The 21,563-nt window shown below is 42.0% G+C and overlaps 2 protein-coding genes across 2 annotated transcripts in view; one reads left to right on the forward strand and one right to left on the reverse strand.

The window, feature by feature from the left end:
• GPR176 (G protein-coupled receptor 176) overlaps nt 1-10,178 on the reverse strand; it is a 39,019-nt gene extending 28,841 nt beyond the window's left edge. The window contains exon 1 of the mRNA XM_071558078.1: nt 9,247-10,178. Coding sequence (XP_071414179.1) covers nt 9,247-9,475 — 229 coding nt within the window. The 5' untranslated portion in view covers nt 9,476-10,178. The remainder of the gene's footprint in view (nt 1-9,246) is intronic.
• Nucleotides 10,179-14,267: 4,089 nt separating this feature from the next.
• Nucleotides 14,268-21,563, forward strand: part of EIF2AK4 (eukaryotic translation initiation factor 2 alpha kinase 4) — a 35,087-nt gene continuing 27,791 nt past the window's right edge. Inside the window, exons 1-7 of the mRNA XM_071558081.1 lie at nt 14,268-14,464; nt 16,167-16,282; nt 17,395-17,497; nt 18,647-18,820; nt 19,580-19,660; nt 20,120-20,268; nt 20,710-20,825. Of these exons, the coding sequence (XP_071414182.1) occupies nt 14,312-14,464; nt 16,167-16,282; nt 17,395-17,497; nt 18,647-18,820; nt 19,580-19,660; nt 20,120-20,268; nt 20,710-20,825 (892 nt within the window). The 5' untranslated portion in view covers nt 14,268-14,311. The remainder of the gene's footprint in view (nt 14,465-16,166; nt 16,283-17,394; nt 17,498-18,646; nt 18,821-19,579; nt 19,661-20,119; nt 20,269-20,709; nt 20,826-21,563) is intronic.

Consider the following 21,563-nt stretch of genomic DNA (forward strand, 5'->3'; position numbering starts at 1 on the left):
GGCCACTGATGCACCTTGTGTCTGCATGAATGCTGCAATTTCCTTCTGTGTCAGACTGTGTGGCTTCTCAGGGATATATACACAGACGTACTGTGTGCATGTGTGCCTCTTGGGAGTGTGTGCCCAGTCTTGCTATGGCTGGTTCTGAGAACACAGAGCAGCAGCAAGTTCATCTCTATCAGCCTACAGGATTCAGCAACACTTGAATACTTAGGAGCATCTTTTTTGGAGATGAGTAGAAGAAAAGCATACAATTTCCTAGATCTTGAAAAATGTTTCTAATAAGTGGGAAACTTACTTCTTCCAAGATCACACAAATAAAAAATTAATTCTTGAAAATAAACAATGCTTGTGGTGCCTGCCCAATAGCAAGCCAATAAATGAGACCTCTAACAGAACTAGCACCATTTAAAATTCTTGTGAAGTATGTGGGTTCCTTCATGCCTGAAATACAAATTGACTGTCCTTAAAATCCAATACAAAATATTGATGTATCTAGATCTTTACTAAAGTTGAAAATAATCAAGTGATACATACACCAGCAGGCATTTCAGCAACTGTAATTCACAATGAAAAGAAAACCATGGCATCCAGTCAGTTAAAGAGCTCTGGTTTGCAGCTCTCATTAAAATGGTCACACGGTGGCTACATACAGTAAAATGACTGGTATGAATCAGTTTCACCCTAAGCGGTAGCAGTCTATAACTTCCTCAGAAGGAGAAGTGGAGGGGTACATGCTGATCTCTTCTCTGTGGTGACCAGACAGGACCCGAGAAAACGGTATGAAACTGTGTCACAAGAGATTTAGGTTGGATATCAAGAAAAGGTTCTTCACCCAGAGCACTGGTTGGGCACTGGAACAGACTCCCCAGAGAGGTGGTCATAGCACCAAGCCTGACAGAGTTCAAGAAACATTTGGACAATCCTCTCAGGCACATGGTGGGATTCTTGGGGCTGCCTTGTGAATGCCCAAGTTGGACTCCTATGATCCTTGTGAGTCCCTTCCAACTCCACATATTCTGTGATTCTATGATACATGAGGATCAATTAACATCCTTGACATACACATCCTTTAGAGACATTCGGTAACCCCCCAGCACATGATTGAGGAACTCTTCAACACACAATATCCCCACAGTATCAGGCACATGCATTTCAGGTACAAATCACTGCCTCTCACACATTTCCAGGTTAGATAAATGGGTGTTTTCCCAATGCCTCTTTTGTAAAAGGCAGCAATAGTGCTATCTGAGGAGCCCCTCAGCCAAAGCCAGACAAGGCGTCTCTGCCAAAGCTCGGGGAGGAGAGGTCTCCATGGCAACAGGGGCCCCAGCACTCTCACAACACCTCTTCTTCACCCTCTCCTCAAACTCAATTTTTCTTCCAAAGAGAATTGCTTAGTAGTTCACCTGAATACACACAAAAAGCAAAAGCATAATATCTATTCCAGACAGACTTTACCAAGGTTCATCCTGGACTGGGCTTACTGCTGCAGGGTCCATGGTTCCTGAGGCTTAGAACTGCCCATACAAAACTGCAGGGGAAAACTATCACTGGAATGTTATGATCGTGTAACACATTATTACTGTCAATCATTATTACACACAAACACAACTCATATCATCCTTTGCCTGATGCTTCCTTTTACACTATTTTCAGTCACTTTTTCCTTTGCCAAACTTTAACTAATCCAGCTAAATTAATCTGTGCAAAATGCCTGGTTTAGAAGATTGCATCTAGAACAATTCCAAATTTTATAAGTGTGACACCAGTAGAAACAAAGCACCATCATTCCCACTCCAGCTTTTTTTTACCCTCAGATCATTCTACTCTTTTGTGTTCAAGGCTATAAATTTTGCTGGAGCTCTTGCAGATGTGCCCCTCTCATTCTTTAAATGTTCTTCTAGTTTAGCCTTGAATCATGTATCTGCAATATTTTTTTACTGCAAGATTCCCTGCTCCATTCTTTATAGAAGATGCCTGTGGCAAACTTCATTGGTAACTATTAAAAGACAGAGACACTTATTCCTTATGTTAGTAACCATTACCTTTGCAGGCACATTACCTAGACTGCCAATTAGTTTAGGTTTGTATCTCAGAAGGGACCTATCCCTTTATAAATTAATTGCTGTAACAATTCCATTTTGCATCTGTCTGCACAGATAACAAGACAGGAAGAAAAGAATCAGTATCAGGGGCAGGGAGAGACTGGGAAACCCTCACAAAAAGGACCAGGCCTGTCCTGCAGGACACTGGGAAGGAGGCAGGGGCTCACTTTGCACTGCCCAAATCTGGTATCTCTTTCAAAGGGCATCATTTTCTTTCAAAGGACGCCTCCCTTTGATATACACAGCATGGCTAGAAACCAGAAGGTAACCAGTCTAACCTACAGCTTCCCAAAAAGTGCTATAACCACTGAAATAGAGTTCAAATTTTATCAGAGCATCCTCAGCCTTTCCAGTGAAATTTTTCTGTACAAGACAGATTTGGGAAGACAAAAGAGCAGGTAACAAGGAGCCTAATTCCCCAAACCTCAAATAAGGCACTGATCTAAAAGGTCTGGTAATGTTTCCCAGATTTGGAATTATTTGTGATACAGTTAGTAAAAAATGCACAGAAAGCAAGATGCATATTTAATCTGTGGAGTAGACACTAGCTGCGATGGCATCTCTCATTATAATTTCCATCAATTTTTGTGTGGTTTTTTTCTTTTTGTTTGTTTTTCCTAAATATCAGAAAGGAATTCTTTTTTATAGAAAAAATTATGTTTTATCTGCATGGCTAACATGAAAATTGTGAACAGACTCAATCTCAGGAGCAAATGCAGACTCTCAGACCTTGGAAATACGAAAAGAATAGAAACTACGAACCATGATAAGGGGTAATTTAGGTGAGCTATACAGAAGAAATTCTTTCCTGTGAGACACTGGGACGGGTTTTCAAAAGAAGCTGTGGATGGCCCATCCCTGGAAGTGTTCAAGACCAGGTTGGATGGCGCCCTGAGAAACCTGATCTAATGGAAGGCCCATGGTAGGCAGGTTGGAACTGGATGATCTTCAAGGTCCTTTCCAATGCAAACCATTTTTTGACTCTATGCTATGGTTCTACAGTGGGATATAATCTCATCTAAACCTACTATGACATGAACAGTCACACCTGTTGGTAAAAGCACAACTCATAAACTTCTCCATTTAACTGCAGTTAATGGTATGTGAATCTCTGCAAGTGAGTGAGCTGTGGTAAATCTCGTGTTGAGTGAGAGAGCACATATCCTTGTCTCCCTCAAAACTGTTATTCCTGGTCTTCCTTGCCCTTCTCCTGAGAATAACAGCAGGTGCTCTTTTCCATTGCATTTCACCCATTAATTTTATCTCCCTTTCAAGCTAAGCTCACTGTGCATGCTGGCTACAAGTGGTCTCTTTAGACCCTCTTCTTCATTTTCAAGGTGCCCTCCCACAGCTTGCACTCCACTGAAAGCAGTTGCAGCCACCTCGTGACCTCTCCCCACCAAAACTCAGAATTAATACACCCAATCTTGCTACTGTCAAAGGTTTGGTTGCTGTGCCAAAGTAATCATCTCTGCAGACTGATTCCTTCTAATGGCAAGAGGAAAATGTACTTTGTAGATCAATACTGCTGTACTCCAATATTCACTACAAAACTAATTTCAAGAATCTTCTTTAATAAAAAGGAAGCTACTAAAAATTTATTCACTTTGAAAAGGAGCCCTATGTCATCCCAAGCATAAAACCTATTGATCTCAGTCAGGCAAACCACAGCCTTCTCTTCACTGCACTAGCAGGCAAAAAAAAGTGATCTCCCCTCACAGCCTCTTGAACCTCCTGATTTCTACACTTGTTCTATGAGAACAAGCCCTATCCAGACATGGGAAAGGTACAGACAACCTAGCACAGTGGAAGTCTTGGTTACAACCCTCAGTGGCCCTGTGTTTCTCTAAGACATGCTGACCATTGTGATCACAACAAACCATACAAAAGCTCAAACCTAACTACTCTCCAGCAAGAGAAACCAATTTTCCTTGGACATGGGTACACTATAAATTTTCCTTCTCTACCATTCCAGTAGTACTCATCAGTCCTCTTCCAAGTAAATCCCTACACACTCAGCAAAACTGATGAAATCTTTTTTCTTACGTAAAGAAGAAAAAAATTCCAAGCAGAACTTTACTCCTGCTTAAAGAGGAGCAGATTTAGAAACTGCAGGAAAAACTGCTTTTTTTAGGAATTTGCATCACTGATGGCACTCTGTTATTATAGCAATAGGTGGCAGAACAACACTGTCAAGACTCAGAAGAGAAACTGAAACAAGAACCCAGAGACAAACAGGATAACATGTCAAAAAAAAAGTCTGGAGGATGAAGAATATGGTATTCATCTTCAAAACTTTAGTCATTTGACAAGGCAATAGTCCTAAATCTAAATTTTATTTTATCTTTCCTTTTATCAACTTCATCCCTTTGATAACAGCCAGTTGAATTTGCCAGATAAGGACCTTAGCCAGTATTACTAAGACTGAAAATCATCATTCAGTTCAATGAGTAATCCTGACTTCATCACCCTAGCCACATTCATTTGGTAGCAGGTGGAGGGAAGTGACCTGAAATGCAGGTTAGATAAAACAAAACAGTTGCTACGGTTCTCACAAGGCAGTAAAAAACTATCTGATCTGAGTCAGGCAGAATACCCAGGGAACTGCAGCATGGAGAGATCCAAGCAGGATTAGTGGAAGCGAAGCAATCAATCTCAAAGCAAATCTCTACCATTCTTGTTCTTTCATTGATAACTTTTACATCCTTTCAAAACAAGTTAGGACATGAAAAGCTTGAATCTCTTGACACCTTTTACCACACAGGACTAAGTGAACCAAAGGGAATCAGTACTGACAGCATGTGTTGTTTCTCATGGCACATTGCTCCCATCTGTATCATTGCAGTGACCAGTAAAATCAGCAGTTCTTCCCACTGGTGCCTTTCTCTTTCCCTCCTGTTTAAGGTAAGCAATGTTGCTACATTACACATAGAAATTAATCACTTCAGCTTTAATTTTGCTAAGTCAATCATTAGGGTTGGTTGAGAGATTCAAAAAAACAGTCATTCCTATGAGACAATTGTCAGAAGCAGCATAATTATTTTGGCTTCTGTTCTCCTACAGCAACTTTTCTTAGAAGCAACAAATTTAATCATACAGTATCTGCAGCTTAAGCACAATTCTGAGAGCAACTCACCTGACCCCACACCAGAAACCCATCTCTACATATGTACTTTGCATATCAGAGTTCCTGAGGCACCCACTATCTTGATTTCAGGGAGTTCCTGGTACACATGTGGATCAGAAAAGGAAAGTGGTAACAAGAGTCCTGGTCCTTTTCATAGTTCTTCTGTTGATGTTCAACACACTTATTTTCTTTTCCGTAACATGTTCCACATTCCTTGATCCAAGCACAGTTTAAGCAGTGGAATAACAAAACCAGTGGCATGTGTTTTCACTGTTTTTTTCTAGTCCTGCCTGGAGCTGTTAGCTGGCAGGGTAGGAAAGGCCAATCCTATGAGAACTGCCATTACTAGCCATGGAGCTGGGCAGAAAGACAGCATTAACAAAGCCTTCTAGGCTTTTACACACTTGGTACCCTACCTTTTGCATTCGCTAAGTTCATCAACACTCGCAAAGCATTTAAAGCCCATCAGATGAATTCCACAGTTCATGCACTCAGATACAGTATCATAGAAAGAAGTGGCTTGCAACTCTTAAATATGCCACAAATCTTTCTTTCATGGAGGCAAACTGAGCTGCTGACCAGGGTAACCAAATCAATCAAATTTCTCCTTCCAATGCCTCCTGTCTGGTGCAGAAGCCCTACGGTAGTTACAGTCAAAGGAGTGCATAACTGGTAGTGCTATTTGGTTTCAAAGTACAGAGATGCAGATTTACCCATTTTACTCCTTGGTCCTTGAATATTAACATAGACACTCTGCTAAGCGAAAACTTCCACACAAACCAGTGGAAGACCAACAGTAGGAAGTTTGAGCAAACAGTCTCAAAGTCACAGGAATACAGGAATAGCTACTTAAAACTGTAGCATTTAAGCATACTATACCTTCATTAACTCAGTAGTTCCTACCCAAGTTACCAAAAGAACTCTTATCTCTAACTGCGCTAAATATTTTGTGATTTTATGACTAATAATTATGTTTTGCCCATTCCAGACACAGAATGATCTGATTCTTTAAAAAATCAGAATTCTTTAACACTGGAAACTTTCTAAAAATTAGGGGAAAAAATTAAGAAAAAATTCTCACAATTAGCAAGCCTCATCTTAATACTTTTGGTTGGTTCGACCAGTTAGATCCCCTGACCTACATGTTAAGGTCATATCCAGGTTCAAGGTTTGGCAAGCTTGTGACAAACAAAAATTCCAGAATCTAGTATCATTGTTATTACTATCGGAAAGAGATAAATAAATTGAGGATGTATTTCAATGTATTTAAAAGTAACCATAAAGAAGAACAATTTGACTCTTCCTTGCCCTCAGTAAATATGACGAAACATTCACCATAGCACTGTTTTTTCACAACACAGTAAAAACACAGAGATTTCACCTGCTGTTACAAGTCTCCCAACACGTCTCAAATAGGGGTCTTAAATGGGAGAAAAAAAGATCATAATGCACATCTCCCTCACAACTGATATCACGTTCTTCCACACAGCACAAACCTAAATGAAATCCACAACACCGACTGTGATTCTTCCCTCTTTTAGTACCTGGACCTCTCTATGATGTAGACTGCTGCTTATGTCAGAGCTCAGTAATCATTATCAAGACTGAGTTGTACACCTTCCTTCCCTTTCAAGCTGGAAATAGAAATAACTTCTTCCTTTAAAAGGGTAGTGCTATTTATCCAACAGCTAAGTGGCTTGGGCATGCACTGATGTTGTAAAATGCACAAGCCGTACATCCACCCAAACCAGAAAGGATCCACACCCAGACATCCTACCTCTGAGGGCCATGAACCCCATCTCATGCTTTAGGAGGAGAGGCAGTTAATTCCCCTTGAAGGGTTGCCTCTCTGTAAAGAGGATCCTGAGACTCACCAGATCAAAGAACTGCTATTCTGCAGCTCAAGTGAGAAGCTCGCCTGACAGAGAAAAGTGCAGGATGCCACTCACACACTAAGGACCATGGCAGAAAACAAATGATAATTAACAGTGTTTGTGCAACCATGAGAGTGAGGTAAATATCATATTGTTATCCTCTGCTGATGCAGAGATGCTGTGCAGCACATGCATATGCAAAACTTCTGGCTTGTATGGAAGTTGAGCATGCAGGCACCAAAGCCCTAAGACTTTCTGGAGATCAGGGTCTCAGCTTTTTGGTGGCTTTGTTTTCATTCAGTAAAGAGAGAATAGCACTACAGTCACAGGCATGATATGGGAAGACATTTTAAAGACTTCCAAGTTTTCGATGTCACAGTAGTGTGTATAGCAAATGTTCTTAAATTAGCATTTCAGGGCAGCAGACAGATTGGCAAAGGGGGCAGTTTCAGAAAAATAGTTGGAATTGGTTTCTATCACTGTAAATTCACAAGGCCTGCTGCTAACATTTGTCATTGGACTAGCGCATTTTCATAATTTTTAAAAACTCACATTATTTCCTTTCCTGTTTAGGTCTTTCACAGGCCTGGAGAAGTTACTAATCTGGAAGCTTCATCAGTTTCCCAACCATGTAATCTGCAGATAAACATGTCCAAATCTTTTCATAGTCCATCTTTTGAAAATAAATTGCAGGAGTGGAGTACCAAACCATAACTTACATTAGTCTTGCAAAATTTGTAGCTATGGTATTTTTTGGTTGGTTGGTTTTTCAAAACTCTTAGCTGCTGAAGGAGTGATTATATGTGAACGTCTGTTTTCTTCAAATAAAATTGGAGAATCTATCCTCATGGAACTAAATCTGGACTAATGTCCTAAAATTACTCTCTTTAAGGCTCAAAATCAAAAAAATAAAGAACTAAAATTCTGACTTTCCTCATCTAATCTTGTTATTTTAGGACAATATTTGCTGGCTATCGTTTTCTGCCAGGTACTATGCAACATATGGAAAAAGAGATTTGTTTCCCCACACTACCTATGTGCTAAAGAGAAAAAAGGCAGGAATCATGACGACAGAGGAATAATTGATGCCAAAAGACTCAGCAATTTACAGTAATAACTAGTAAGGATATCAGTAACTGAGGCTCTACACTGTTCCAAGACTATGTTTACCATCATCTTAGAAATTAAGTGATGCTAAATATTATCAAAAAGAAACAGATATTAGAATTTATTACCCTAACCACAGAAATGGATTTTATTATTACTCATGATCAGAAAAAACAAAACCAAATCTTTGATAAGAGCCAGTGATCATCAGGAAACTCCAGCTGAACTTACCTAGGAGAGCTGAACACTTTGTTGGTCAAGTCCTATGTGAAAAACCTTATTATTTCCAGTAACCAGATTTGAATAACTGATAGTGACATTTTACTGAAACCTAGCTTACCAAACTCCCAAACAGTGCTAACTTAATTCACCATAAGGCTTGTCTTCTTATTTTTTCTTTCCTAAGAAATGCACACATATTCCCAACAGAATAACCTACTATAAGCACCTAGAAAGCAAATGTACACACACTTTTAAAGTTTTATGACAATCGTTTACTACCACATATCTAAAGTCTGTGAGTTGTACTGTAAGGATAACAAGTAGACAAGATTACATATGGTTGTATATATTTACAGCATAAAGTACTTAGAAAGGATTAATTTAAAACCTGCAGGACACAAATACCAAATTACCGCAGTGGGAAACTGAAAGTTAGTAAAACTTGTTTAAAACACTCCACACCCTTTTTTATGTTAAAGAGAACAGATCCCACTGGAGCTGAAAATAAGGTTCTAATCAACCCATTTAAATTTTGCCCATTTAAATTCTGGTAGAAAAGTTTACTAAGTAATACATACATATAATGTATAAGTTGCCATCTGTGATAAATAGCGTTTTATAGCTATAGCCTTAACACATCAAAACTCACAGGGCACTTGAAATCATATACCTGAGGACCTGAAATGCAAAAAGAAGAGTCACTAAGGCAGCAAATCACACTAGTTATCATTTGTTCTGCAGTCCCCGACCGTAAGGATAAAAAAACACGCCAACACGTCAACAAAGCGCTCCAGCAGCTCTGGCTCACCCAGCAAAGAGCCCACGAAGATGAGGACCTGCACGGTGGTGGTGAAGTGCCGGTAGCTCCGCTCCTCGCCGCGCTCCTCGCTCTCCGCGGCCCCGGCCCCGCTGCCGTTCCCGCCCTGCCACACCATCGGCCCGGCCGAGGCGTTTCGCATCTCCAGAGCTCTGGTGACAGCCTGGTAGGGGGCATGGTCGCTTTCATTCCTCAACATCCAGCTTTTGTCGTACCCCATGGCGAAGGTCCTGCCTTCCTTGCTGCCACCTAATAACCACAGGTTGTTGAGCTCTTGCCTTTAGTGACTAAATGGAGCCCACGGGCAAAAGGCGCTTCTGAGGATAACAGTCCCGACTCTCGGAGGCATTTTCATCACATTCCGGCATCCCGTGAAGCAGGGCTGTTCACGCTGCCACCTTGTAAATCATGATAGCCCGTGAAGAAAAGCAGAAAACAAACAATGCTTCTCCTTGCGATGAGCTGTCCCATCTTTCTTGCTTCACACCGCCACAGGTTTCCTCAGCATGTTTTACCGCAATAGCCTGGAGTGAGGGAATCGCAGTCCCCAGAATCGCAGCGCGCTCCGCGGCTCATGTTCCCAGCGCCGCCGAGGGTCGCGGCACCACACGGGCTCACTGCGCCGCTGTAGGGACGTGGAGGGACCACAGGCTCTGCCTCCCGCTCCACTCTCAGCGCTGGCGCTGACTTTTCTCAGAGCCTTGAGGGAGGAAGACGTGGCTTTCCCCACGGCACATCTACTGCCGCTCTCTCCGCTTCTGCCCGCTCCTCCCGCGCTGAGCCACGGCTGCCTCCCGACTCCCTGCCGGCAAGGACCCTGACACGGCGTTCGGGGAGCTCAGTGACAGCCCGGTGGCTTCCCCTGCGCTCCAGCTCTCGGGGAAAATTAATTTGCTTTTGAATCCTTAGGCGGGGGGCGCTCGAGCCTCCCGTGAACCGAGACGGCTCCGTACGATCCCTGTGCGCCCCGCACCGAGCGCGGCCGGCGGCGACACCCGGCTCGTTCGGACGCCGACATCCCGGGCGCCGAGCGCTGCGCTCCTGCGGCCCCGCCACCCGTGGGGCTGGTGCGCCGAGCCCCGCCGCGATCCTGCGGGAGGCGGTGGCCGCGGGGCGGGAGTGGCCGGGGCAGGAGCGGGGCAGGCGGCGGGGCAGGAGCTGCCCAGGGTGGGCGAGCTGCGGACGCGCCGCCGTCACGTGTGCGCCGCCATTTCTCTCGGCCGCTGAGCACGGGGGTGGCGGGCAGCGCTTGTACATCGGTGCTTTAAAACAGGTCCGTCATTCTGAGGACAGAGTTTCAAAGGATGGTGCCGGATTCTAGATACCCGTCTTATTTGTTAAAATAGATGGTTTTTTTAATATCTAATTTGCCGGAAAAGCTCCTCAGTAGATGTAGTAAGGGACTTTTGTGCAAAAGCTGTGCCTTGAATTTGAAGACTTTAGGAGGATGGCTAGTTTAAAATCAAGCCAAAAATGGTCTTTCAGCCACTGGCCACCCTGTGCAGAAGTGCCCCAGGAAGAGTAGCTGCCCACCAGCACGGTCCCCTCAGGGACCCACACCCACCATGTGTATTTCAGTGGTGCACGTCCTGTCACCTGCGATGTGACCGTGGGAGACACAGGATGGAGCTGGATGCTGTGCTGCGCGTTCAAAGATGTTTGCTGACTACAGGGATAGGGGACTGCCACCGCCCCATCCCACCACAACTCTTGGAGGCTGTTGGCCAAACCTATCCTTGCACCTCCCTGTATTTGGCCCCTGCCCTTTGCAGCCTCCACTCATTTCTCTGGGAGCATGCGTCTCCCAGCTCGTTGCTCCAGCCTTTTTTTAGTAATTGATGTCTCTTACCCACTCCCAGTGTGGCCTCAGGCTCACTTACCCTCCTACCCTTTCCTCTCACCCCTACTCCTAACTCCTTCACTTTGTCCAGCCGTCCCACTTTTTCTGTGCTCTCCCCAGGCAATAATCTGCAGCTTCCACCATGATTTCCCCTTTTCTTTCCTGAGACATCCAAATAGGCTTTTTCCTCCTTTTGTTCCCTGAACATTCTTGTGTCCAATCTCTATAACCAGAGTCTGACCTCCATCCCTTCACCTCCCAGCTGCCTGCAAGGCGCTTTTCCTCACACAAAGCCATCCCATTCTTCAGCTCAATCCTTGGCATGGGATGATGACCAAGGAGCCAGGCGAGGGCTAATGCTTACTATTTACAGCCTACACTGTGTACCATCTATGTTGTCTTTGCATAGTTCTGCAGTTGATACCAAGAAAGGATGACTTGGCTAGAGAAAAAGGTCCTGTGGAAATAGGATGGTCCTGGTTTGACTGAGATGGAACAGAATGGAAGTTGTATGACCAGAAGGATACCATGGCCAAAAAAGAAATGTTTGCCTGGATTAATGGCCATTTAAATATTAAAATGCACATACCTGTACATGCTAATAAGTTCAATGAAATACATGCTACTACGTAAATTACTGTATTACTCAACTCTCCCCTTAGATCATGCTATACATAGTTTAGCGGGAACGGGATCAGACCAGGCTGTATATAAGGAGGGCAGATATTTCACCTGTTAGGAGAAACACAGTTCACAGGTTGTTCCGCTCTCCCTCCTTCCAAGTGGGGATGCTGTCTTGGTAAGCACTAATATTATTGCCCAGGTTAACACAATGTTATTATTAGAGATCTATCACAGCTCTGCATTTATCAATGGTAATTCCTACTCTGTATTTCTGTTGCTTCAATGAACTGCACTATTTGTGAATCTGTGCTTATGGAAGTTCCTACTGAACACAACCAGACATACAATGACAAATTGGTTGTAATCAGAATGAGCCCAGCTGCACTCAGCCCCTCTGATCTCTGGGCACCACTTGAGGGTTTATTTTCTGCCAAATTTCTTACTCTTAACACTCAGGACTCCTTCCCTCTGTCCTGCACTTCACCTAGGAAGACTGACCTCCTCTCACATGCCCATGGGAAGTGAAAGAACATTCCCACATTTCACTTAATTAAATTTTAATAGTTATAATTAAAATTTTTAATGTTGTGACACAGGAGAGTTTTACTTTTTATCTTAAATTTTGAAAGGGAAACTTCTGTCCAGATGCAGTCTGGCACATCTTTGGGGCAGGTGGATGTCCATCGTATTCCAGTAAATCTGTGCGGAGCATGTGAATACCTCTCCCTAGTTATGTCATTCAGTTTATGCAGGTTTTCACAAGGTTAGCTAGCAAAGCCACAGCACTGAAAAAGGTTGTCTCTTCCTTATCATCCAGCAAATTTTCACACTTTTGCTGGGGTACAAGACTTTTTAGAATAAATTCTCAGAATGTTTTTATGATTATGTTATGTGGCTTTCTTCTTGGAAACAATGAATCATTTCAGGAGAAATTAAGAGGATAAAAAGTAGCCTGAGGTAGACATCTGGTCTAGAATATTTCATCCCAAACAGCTAAATTTTTGCCAAGTCACAGAGAACAGGAAGAGTCTTTAACAATGCAGAGTGTTACCTGACTCACCCATTGTTATACAGGGGAACTTTCTCAGGTTCTGGGCAGTGTGCCCCACACCACGTGCTTAGGAAACTTAAACTCATAATTTCTTTTAAAGAAAATTTTACTTATGGTTCTTAATTACTTACTGCATCACATCTTGTAACCGGCCATTCTTGCTCTGCCCTTGTGTGAGAGGGAAGAGAAATCTGTGGCCTAGAAACTTTTTATATCTAGAGTCCTTAACACACGGAAACTATTTATACAAATTGATAGATAAGCATACCCAACTGTACCAGAGGAAACCCCAGTGGTCAGTTACAGTGCCCCAGGTCACGTCTGACTGCGCAAAAGATCTCTCTTGCTGCTAGATAAACACTACACAGCTTTGGCCATGCATTTCCGACCAAAAAGCAGGTGAGACAGAAAGACTTTGCCACTAAAGACACATTCCTGGAATGGTAAGGAACTGAGAACAGCATCACAGCAGTGATACAATGTAACGCTTGGTTTTGGTAGATACTCATGACCTTTTTAAGTGCAATTGAAAGATAACAAAAGTGTACAGGGAACAAGCTTTCGATTTCAGATGGACAAATTGAGAGCTATAGAAACTGTTCATTCGTATTAAGTCCCTCCTTAACTGGTCTATTGCAACAGGTCAGAGGATAAAGTGGAAGTCAGCAAAACTACATTGATATATTTGGGTGCAAGCTGCAGATTATGGTAACAATTTTTCTTTGCCTGGAGTTTACTCACCAAGTAGATAGGCTTATATGCATGAATTTACTTACGGGTTCTTTATTAAGATCCCAAAACTTTAAAGGCTACGTGTTGTGACAGTCCTTCTGTTCAGTAGTTACTACACAAAGTGACTGAAGAAAAACACATTTTCTTCTCTGGTTACCACAGCTGCCTCTTTGGCAGGTCCCACCAAGGAGGCCCAGGGGCTGAGCGGTGTTCACCAGGTCTGGCCTCACTTTGTGTTTGCAGTTCAGCCAAAGACTACAGCTGCTCACCCTCTGCCCGCTGTTCACTAAAGCAAGCGTCGGTGGAAGCATTTTCATAGTTTTCACAGGAACTTGTATCCTGCCCCAGCTCTGTGTAAAATCCATTCTGAATTTCGTGGTTACCTTTCCCTTTTGTGAATCTTTCTCAAAGTCTGTTTTAAAAATGTGCAGAGTAACTAATCGTATTTGCTGCATATCTCTGTACTGTAGATATAACCGGAGGCATATCTTGGGGGAGTTCAGGCTGGCCCTTAGGGAAAGGTTCTCCTGGAGGGTGGCTGGTCACCGGAACAAGCTCCCCAGGGGAACAGTCACAGCACCAAACCTCCCAGAGTTTGGACAGTGGAAGTCTGTGAGGAGCAGGAAGTTGGACTCAGTGATTCTTATGGGAACTCTTCCAAGCCGAGATGTTCTGGTGGACCAGCCCCCGGTCCCCGGGCGGCCCCGGCCCGCCGGCTCCTCCTCCCGGCGCGGCGGCGGAGGCGGTGCCGGGGGCAGCGCGGTGGTGCCGCCCGCCATGGCCCCGCCCGCGCCCGCCGGGCCGCTGACATGGCCCGCGCCAGCGGCGCGCAGCAGATGCCCGCGGAGGGTGCCGGGGAGCCGCCGGAAAGCTACCAGCTACGGCAGGAGAACGAGCTCCAGGTGCTGGAGTCCATTTACGGTCAGGACTTCCAGGATCTGCGGCAGAGCCAGGCCTGGAAGGTACCGAGCGGGGCCCGCCGGGCGCGGTTGCGGGTGCCGCGGCGGGCGAAGCGGGCCCGGCCCGGGACAGTGTGCGGAGCGGCTCTGCGGACGGCGATGGGCCATCGGGGGTGCCGCCGCCCCGGGGGTGCCCCTGCCCCGGGGGTGCCCCTGCCCCGGGGGTGCCGCCGCCCCGGGGGTGCCGCCGCCCCGGGGGTGCCGGGCCACCGCTGCGCTGGGCGCGTCTCGCGTGCCCCAGCCCAGCACCTGATCCTCGCTGCGATTATCCTCCAGACAGAAGCGCTCGCCCTACATGCAATGCTGTGTTTATAAATTGCATTTTAATTAATTGTCAGGCTTTATAAAAAAATTGCGTCTTAGTTCTTTGCTTAACCGACTAATTGCATACCTGCTTAATTAATTCACCTCACCGCTATATATGATGACCTTTACATAGTTATTATACACTGTGGTTTTCTCAAAGTGTGGCTGTTTCCATGGTAACTTAATACTTTGACTTTTATTTTTATAGATTTGGGGGGTTTTAGTTAGTTCTGGTACTTGCTACTCTCTTGCATTTATCTTTCGTGTCTGCAACATCTAACTGGTATTTTTTTCCCAGCTGCACCTGTGGCACTTTTCCTGTACCTGGAGATATCGGAGTTCACCTCTACTATCGTTTCTTTTTACATTCTTTTGTCTTTAATTTCTACGAAATATATCATAGCCTCCACTGTCTTTTTTTTTTTTCTGCCATAGACCAAAACTTAAAGTTTTTGCAGCAACTTTATAACTTTTTTCTTTTTTTCATGGAGTTTAGTAAGAACACTCTTAGTAATTTGTTGGGTTTTCAGAAGTGTTACAAACTTAAGTCGCTATTAAAAGTCATACCTGACGTCCTCTTGATTTGTCCTGTTCTCTTCCTGGCTAGAAAAGCAAAGGGAAAATAGAGGGGATAGTTACCATCTGTTTCCTTATTTGTTTTTCCATGTGATCTTGCTTCCCTACCAGTGTTTCATGTTACTGAGGCCTGGGGTTTTCTGGTGTTTGCTTGCTTTTTGGTGTCTTTTTTGGTTGGTTGGTGTTTTTATAAAGTTCTAGTTGAAAAGAAAAGGTTTACAATGTTTATATGGGCATATTTTACTTTACTCTGATTTTGAGTAGGTGATTTGGACAGATTGGGGAGAGTGGAAGGTGATACCTGTTAGAAATCTAGTTTATGTCAAACCCTGGAATATAACTAGAAAAAAATTCTGTCCATTTGTTTGTCCACATAAAGTATATATCAGTGTGATGTTGTGATCTCTTGTTATATCAGAAGATAATGACTAGTGTTCATGATCTAAAATAGAAACAATAATGGTTTTTAATAATACTTTAATATGTCACCTGTGTTATGCTTATTTTTATTTTTTTTTTCCTCCTACTTTTCTAGGGTGAGCAGAATACTAGAGTTTTATTATAGAACCACATTTATGCTCAGTCTCAATAATCTTTCTAATAACTGTAACTATGTTTATCTGAAGAAGTTGCAAAAATATGCTGGATAAACGGTGATAATCAGTGGACCAGTTCATTGTTGTTGAGCAATGTCACTATATTAATTTATTTTTTTCATGATTTGGATTGTCTAGCCTACTATAATATAGGTTGAGAGTTGTATGCTTTCATTAATATAAAACCAAACAACGTTTTCAATCTAAAGTTTTGTTTTGTGTTTTAGGTACAACAGCCTCCTGAAATTAATTTAGTTCTGCGTCCTCGGGGATTGTCTGGTGCTAATGAAGTATATGCCAAAGTTGACCTGTGGGTCAAGTGTCCACATAATTACCCTGATACGTGAGTGAACATTAAAATACAACCTTTTCTCTCTGTTTTCCATAGTAAAGTGTAAGTTGAAAAATCATGTAGTTTTATTCATTACTCTTACTCTGGCTCACTGCATCTGAGTATTTATTAAACCTGTGGTATTTTACAGTATGCAGCTCTAAACTTTCACACCTGAATGGGATTTGATCTTTCATGCAGTGGAGGATAATAGTGTCAGTGCAAGACTGCAGCCCAGTTTGTAGCTTGCATTTTAGTGCCTTTTTTGAACTCCAAATCACGACTCTTTCAGCTGACACAAACTGAATCTCCTTTTCCAAAGCCCTTGGCTGTCTTAGTTGTGTCTGCTGTTCTGTTTTCTGCTGGATTAGTCTTTTGGAAGAGTTCTCCATAGGGACTGTAGAAGAAGTTGCAGGTGACAGCCTCCCCCCGCATTTTGGGTTGACCAGTGATTTCTGGGTTAAGTGTTGCTCTGTGCCCCATTTTGTTCAGTCTTTACGCCATTGATGTGTCCAAAGCAGAACTCTCTTCAGTCCATCCTTTTGTGCTATGGCATGCGTAGTGTACAAGGGAAGCACTACTCCTTGCTAAGTGATAGCTCAGTTGTACTCCATAACAAGGACGTAACAGCCATTACAATTTTTTTTTTTTAGTTTAAGATAGCATACCCACAGAAATTTTGTGTGTTCACTTTATTATAAATGTTTTTTAAGTTTACCTGATAATTTATTGCATATGTTTCATGATGTTTGTGCAATCTGTATAGCACTGAGAAATAAACTTTAAACATCTAAATGTTACGCTAGCAATATTTCAAAAGGCTTATTAAGTTAAACTACTGGTTAAGAGCTGAATTATAAGACTCTGCAAAGTTTCTTTGGTAGTGCTACTGTTAGTTGTAACTGACAGGTAGTCTGCAGCCAGAAAATTTGATGGTAAGGAATATGAAACAGTATTTCTGACTTTATATCATATATGTAATATCTATATTCTGTTGATTTGAGCATTGACTAATTGCCAAGTGACTACGAACTCCATTCCTTTTCCCTCACACAGTGTTTTTATTAATATTCTGTTGCTTTTTTGACTGTTTTTCTAATGAGGACTTTGTTGCTATCCCTCAGAGTTCCTGAAATACAATTGAAAAATTCAAAAGGCTTGTCAAATGAAAAAATAAATGAACTAAAATCCAGACTAGCTGAACTCGCAAAACAGTGCCGTGGAGAGGTAAACTTTTCCCTTCCTTGAGAATTACACTCTGGACCAAATAGTTCTGAAAATGTGTGGTTTAATATAGCAGAATACATCCATGTTGGAAGTATAAGTTGCATTGCTCTTAAGGAAAGAGGGACTGTCTTTCTTATGAATGTTTCTAATTAAAGTTCAGAATAATGATGCTCTTAAAATCCGGTGCACGTGTAAACAGTGCAGGCTTTATCCCTGTTTAAAGGTTCATGTTATTAGGTTTAGAGGTTCTGAGTTATTTCAGAGTACAAAAAGCAATACTAACTCTAAAACTAAGAGCTTTCTGCACTTTTCAGATTAATTTGAATATTGTAAGAGGCCATATCTGTTAAGCAAACATCAATTATCTAGGGAGATTTTCAGTGTGATCTTGTTCATCTAGTGCTGAGCTGAAGGGCAAGAGACCTTGTTCTAACACAAGCTCAACACTTGCTTTCTGTGTCTATGGCACAGTTGCTCATGCCACTATGCCTTTTTTTTTTCTACTGTGTTTAGGAATAGTGATACTTGAGTTTCTCCTGAACTGGATAAAAAGAGAAGCTTAGACCTAGTATCTATGTTAAGGAATTTTTTTAAGTCCTCAGGTATATTTAATATTTACAATACCTTTCTGTCATTGAGGACTGACATGATTCAAAGAGTTACTAGCAAACTAACATTCATGGTAAAAGCAGGAAAGCAGGGTTTATGGTATATTTCTTGTCACTGTTTGGAAATGTTGCTGTTTGGGAATTTGTTGAATAGCTCCATTTGACTTTTTTAAAAGTGAGAAATACATGGCAGTCAATTTTATTATATGCTGAAATTGGATACATTTGCTTTCAGTTTCCTAAGTCTGTCAACTTTATAGGTTTGGCAAGGGCTGCCTGTCATTCAGTTGTGCCACACCAAGCCTTTTTTCCATTTGAATACTATACTTATATTTTGATTGCCAATTTTTCTGCAGATACTTGGAAAACTATCTTAGCCCCATACTGTTTTGTTCATTCTCTTAAATAACCAAGAATTTCCTCAGATTTTTCAGTATCTTTGGAAATTGCTGCTGTGTTGCTTTTTTGAGGGGATGTCATTTAGCTATGTGATGTACTTGTTCTCTGATCATTGTGTGTCATTATATTCCTTTCCTTTCAGGTGATGATATTTGAACTTGCTGACCATGTACAGTCATTTCTCAGTGAGTACAATAAACCACCTTCTAAGTCTTTTCATGAAGAAATGCTAAAAAATCATCAAAAAGAACAAGAAAGATTGGCTCAGGAGGAATTGCGTAGGGCACAAGAAGTTAAGAGAAGAGAGGAGCAGGAGGTAAGAGAAATCAAAGTATGAATAATGCTGTCTTCTTAAAATAACATAATCATGATTTCAAAATCATTCTGCATAGTGGTGAATTTCAGTGAATTATTAACTTGTCACACCTGTCGGTATGAGTTGATCAATACATACTATATGAACTATCTGTTGCTGTAATTGTAATACTTTAATGATGTATTTCTAACCCTGAGAACTATCTATGCCTGAAACAACCTAAATGTTAATTACTGATCCTTAAAAATCACTTATCAAGAGAGGACTTTGTATAAAGTATAATGTGTACAAAGTATGTTCCATCCTAAACTAGGAAGTGTTAGCCAGGCAGACAGGTAAGCATACCTACCTTCTTCACCCAGGGCAACTGGAATGTTCACTATGGCAGACTTCTCTAGAGAGCAACAAATTTAACCTAAAGAGACTTTTGAACCCCTACATCCTTCATTAGAAATGAGATGTCGCAGAGGTTGATAGTGTGCAGTCTCCACACTGTGGGGAATATGGATAGAATAGCTGGGTTGGCAGAAGAAGTAATTTGCCTACAATTCTGTTCTCTTGTATCATATAACTCATGCTGTTAACTTCCTTAGCAAAGCTATTTTGAGTTCTATTTTTTTACTCTTGTGACATCCACAAGTCCTCTTTAATACTTTTTTAAAATCAGCATCCTAGCACTTTTTTAAAAACCAGGGTAAGATTTTAGCAGTTGTATTGCATGTACTGTTGCATCTCTAACAACTTCAAAATTCATTTCAGCAACGTGAAATTCTTAATGAGATTCAGAGAAGGGAGGAAGAGAAAAGAGAAGAAAGAAAAAAGAAAGAGATTGCCAAACAGGTATTCTTTCTAAGCAGATGTTAAAAAAAACTACGCAGTTAAGTTCTTCCAGCACTGTAACATACGCTTTTAAAAATTTGAGAGACTTGCATGACTAAATTTTCTTGAATATCTTTTCTCATTCAGTGCTTCTAATAGATCTAGGTTAAAATATGTTCTTGATTATATGGCATTTGTTTTTAGAATATGTTAGCATCTTAAGTGTACCAAGATATTTTCAGCCATAGAAAGAAGTTGGTATGTTATGTTTCCAGTCTCTTTACACTCTTGCCTGTGGACAGTGCTGAAAAGTACTTTCTGAAGTCTCAGCCCTTTTTCCTCAGCCTCATGTATACATTTATTATGAAAACATACTACTTCTGTGATCTGGGTGACTTCATAGAATAATAATTAAATGCTTGCATATTTTGAGGATAGGAGTGGTTTCTGTACTTATATGGTGTCTTTCCTTATTTATAGGAACGTTTGGATATAGCTACTCTGACAAATCAAGAAAATTCTCACAGGAGAGACTCTGCAGGATATAGAGTTGCTTCACGCTTAAATGGGAGCTGTTTGGAACATGGGGTGAATAATAAACACCGACCAAATTCAACTGGACGTTCAAAGTATGTCAGTTTGCATGTGGCTATTTTTTTTCAAACTTAGGATTTCAAAGGGATATTTGAAGGCATGGGAATGGTGTGCCCCCTTTTTTCAGCTGTTCATATTGGTCTCTTCCTACCCCTCCACCCACCTTCATTTTGGCATGGTTTAACTAATTCATCTGCTGTGGATAACTTGGGAACTTTCCAATTTTTAAGGTTTGTATTCAACTCCTGGCTCTAAATACTGGGACATGGTGCAGCATGGTGTTGCTGTTAAAATACTGGATTTCTAATCAGACATATTTTTGCACTAACTCAGTATCTTTGAAATTAATAGATATTATTATTGGATGAAAAAGTCTCTGCAAGTTAATTCTCTTGCAGAATTGATATAATTTGGGAATAGGGCATGCAAAATGCTGTCTTTTTGAGTTGGAGAAAAATGTTCTGTTCCCATTGCAGACGAGAACGACAGCTTTCTGTTAGTAATAACGAAGAGTCCTGTGGAAATCACGAAGTTTTGAACTTCAGCACAAGTGGTGCTGGACAACTTACTGTCCATAAAGGAAAATGTCTAGGTAAGCAAAATTGAAATTGTAGCTTGAAATTCTTTGGTATGGGCTGCATGTTTTGTTTTTGTTGCATGGTTTCTGTTAATGAAACTTCCCTGTCTGACCATCCAGGAGCAACTCTGGCAGCCGCTCTCACACCACCTCTGCTGGGACCGAAGTCCCTTCGCAGCTACAGCCCCCACACTCACACAGTCAGAGCAGGTTTCCTTACCAGCTCCCCCCCAGGCTTCCCACAGCACAGTCTCAGATGTCCAGATTCGAAGAATAATTCAATCATGGTGCAATAACTAAATAACAAAATAACAGCTTGAGCTGGTGCCTCTAAAGGCAAATAAAGAAACCCCTGGACTTTTATACCTTCGCAGTCTAAGCATGGAAAGGTCTGGGGGTCTCTGTTCCTGCTGTCTCTGAGTGTTTGGTCCATGGCTGAGCCACAGATCCTGTTCCCCCTTGTCATGGATAGGGTCAGCAGGTCACAGTCTCTTGCCTTGGCTCTTGCCTCTCAGAGCTCAACCTGCAGCTCCACTGCAGCTGCACACCCAGGTACCTGCACTGAATGTATTCTTTAAGTTTGTTTTGTTTATCTTAAGCACTGTTAACAGGTACAAGCAGGAAGGATAGGGAGAGTACTGTTGCGGCTTTTGAAATGTCACAGTAAGAGTGTGAGGAAAAGTTACTTTGTGGTAAATGTTTCATATTCCTCTAGACTATGTTAAATAAAAATTTGCTCCTCCAGGTGCAGTT

The sequence above is a fragment of the Pithys albifrons genome, chromosome 6 (assembly GCF_047495875.1).
Source record: "Pithys albifrons albifrons isolate INPA30051 chromosome 6, PitAlb_v1, whole genome shotgun sequence".
NCBI classification, from domain to species: domain Eukaryota; kingdom Metazoa; phylum Chordata; class Aves; order Passeriformes; family Thamnophilidae; genus Pithys; species Pithys albifrons.